The following is a 1,234-nucleotide window of genomic DNA, read 5'->3' as shown; positions in this document are numbered from 1 at the left end:
AGCAGTTTGGCCAGCTTCTTTTTCGGTATGTTTGGAAGCTTCACGGGAATTCTCACGGCAGTTTTGGCTTACATGAGCGTGGTGAGCCCATTGAAACAAAGAACCACCCGGATTTCGATCCTCCTTAGCATGAATTTCCTGGCTGGAACAACAGGACCATTTGCATCCGGTTATCTTGCAACGAATTTTTCGCCATTGTTCGTGTTCGTTTGCATTGCTGCTTGTCATTTGCTCTGTATGTCATATACACTGATATTTGTGGATAACATTTATCCCAATGGAATGACCAAACCTCTAGAGTGGAATTGGACCCAAATCTTCTCATTGGGTCATTTGAAGAGCTCGTTTAGAATATGCTTCGTGGAAAGGTCAGGCAACGAAAAACGGAACATTCTAGTCCTGTTGGTCATGTTGATCATTCTTCAATTGATAACAGCGGGTAAGAAAGGGATGCTTTATCATCATACAGATTCTAACAACCATTAAGAATCATATCTTTGTTTTAGGTGAGATGGATATCGTGTTCTTGTTTTTAAAAGACAAGCCTATCAAGATGGAGTTCCAAATGTTCAGCTATTGGTTTGGATCGAGATACGGAATGAGCTCTCTGATGCTCTTGGTTTTGATGCCAATCTTAAAGCAAACTTTAAAGGTCCAGGATAAATGGGTGTGTCTAATGGGCCTGTTGTCCAAAATGTCTGCTTTGACGCTACTAAGCTTCAGTTTTTCTGTCACCATGGCATTTTGGGGTAAGATTGAAATTCGATGGTCCATGGAGCATTAACTGAATCCGTTGCTGCATTGTATTCCATAGATGTTCCATTGGGTTGTTTTGGAAGCTTCGCCATAACTTCAATGAGATCCATGTTGTCACAAAATGTGGAGGAACACGAGCAAGGTGAGCTATAAAGTACATGTGGCGAATTGCTGACTTCAGAAACGATCGTACAACAAGAACAATAGAAGAGATATTTAAGTCGTTTTAAGAAATTAGCCAAAAGCGTATTACAAAACTTGTGGTTCTACTATGATTGTGAACAAGCCCTCAAAAGAAATCTTGAGTCTCACGAACCATTTTGTTGCCGAAGCAAAGACTTGCGTTTGATTCCCACAGTTTTTAGTGCCAACAGTGATCCAGAAATGGCTCTCGAGTCATTTGACCAAACCAGACGTATGAAAATGACATCTCAAGGGCCCTTCACAAACAAAATTTTGATTCAGAAGCTTAAAAACA

The 1,234-nt window shown here is 40.5% G+C and overlaps 1 protein-coding gene across 1 annotated transcript in view; it reads left to right on the top strand.

The window, feature by feature from the left end:
* The window catches only part of LOC131879116 (proton-coupled folate transporter-like), a 2,033-nt gene extending 1,071 nt beyond the window's left edge, over positions 1 to 962 (top strand). The window contains exons 3-5 of the mRNA XM_059225333.1: positions 12 to 439; positions 507 to 749; positions 815 to 962. Coding sequence (XP_059081316.1) covers positions 12 to 439; positions 507 to 749; positions 815 to 909 — 766 coding nt within the window. The 3' untranslated portion in view covers positions 910 to 962. The remainder of the gene's footprint in view (positions 1 to 11; positions 440 to 506; positions 750 to 814) is intronic.
* Positions 963 to 1,234: the final 272 nt, after the last annotated feature.

This window comes from Tigriopus californicus, chromosome 4 (assembly GCF_007210705.1).
Source record: "Tigriopus californicus strain San Diego chromosome 4, Tcal_SD_v2.1, whole genome shotgun sequence".
NCBI classification, from domain to species: Eukaryota; Metazoa; Arthropoda; class Copepoda; order Harpacticoida; family Harpacticidae; genus Tigriopus; species Tigriopus californicus.
The sequence above is the reverse complement of the archived record's forward strand: the minus strand, read 5'-3'. Positions and strand labels throughout refer to the sequence as shown.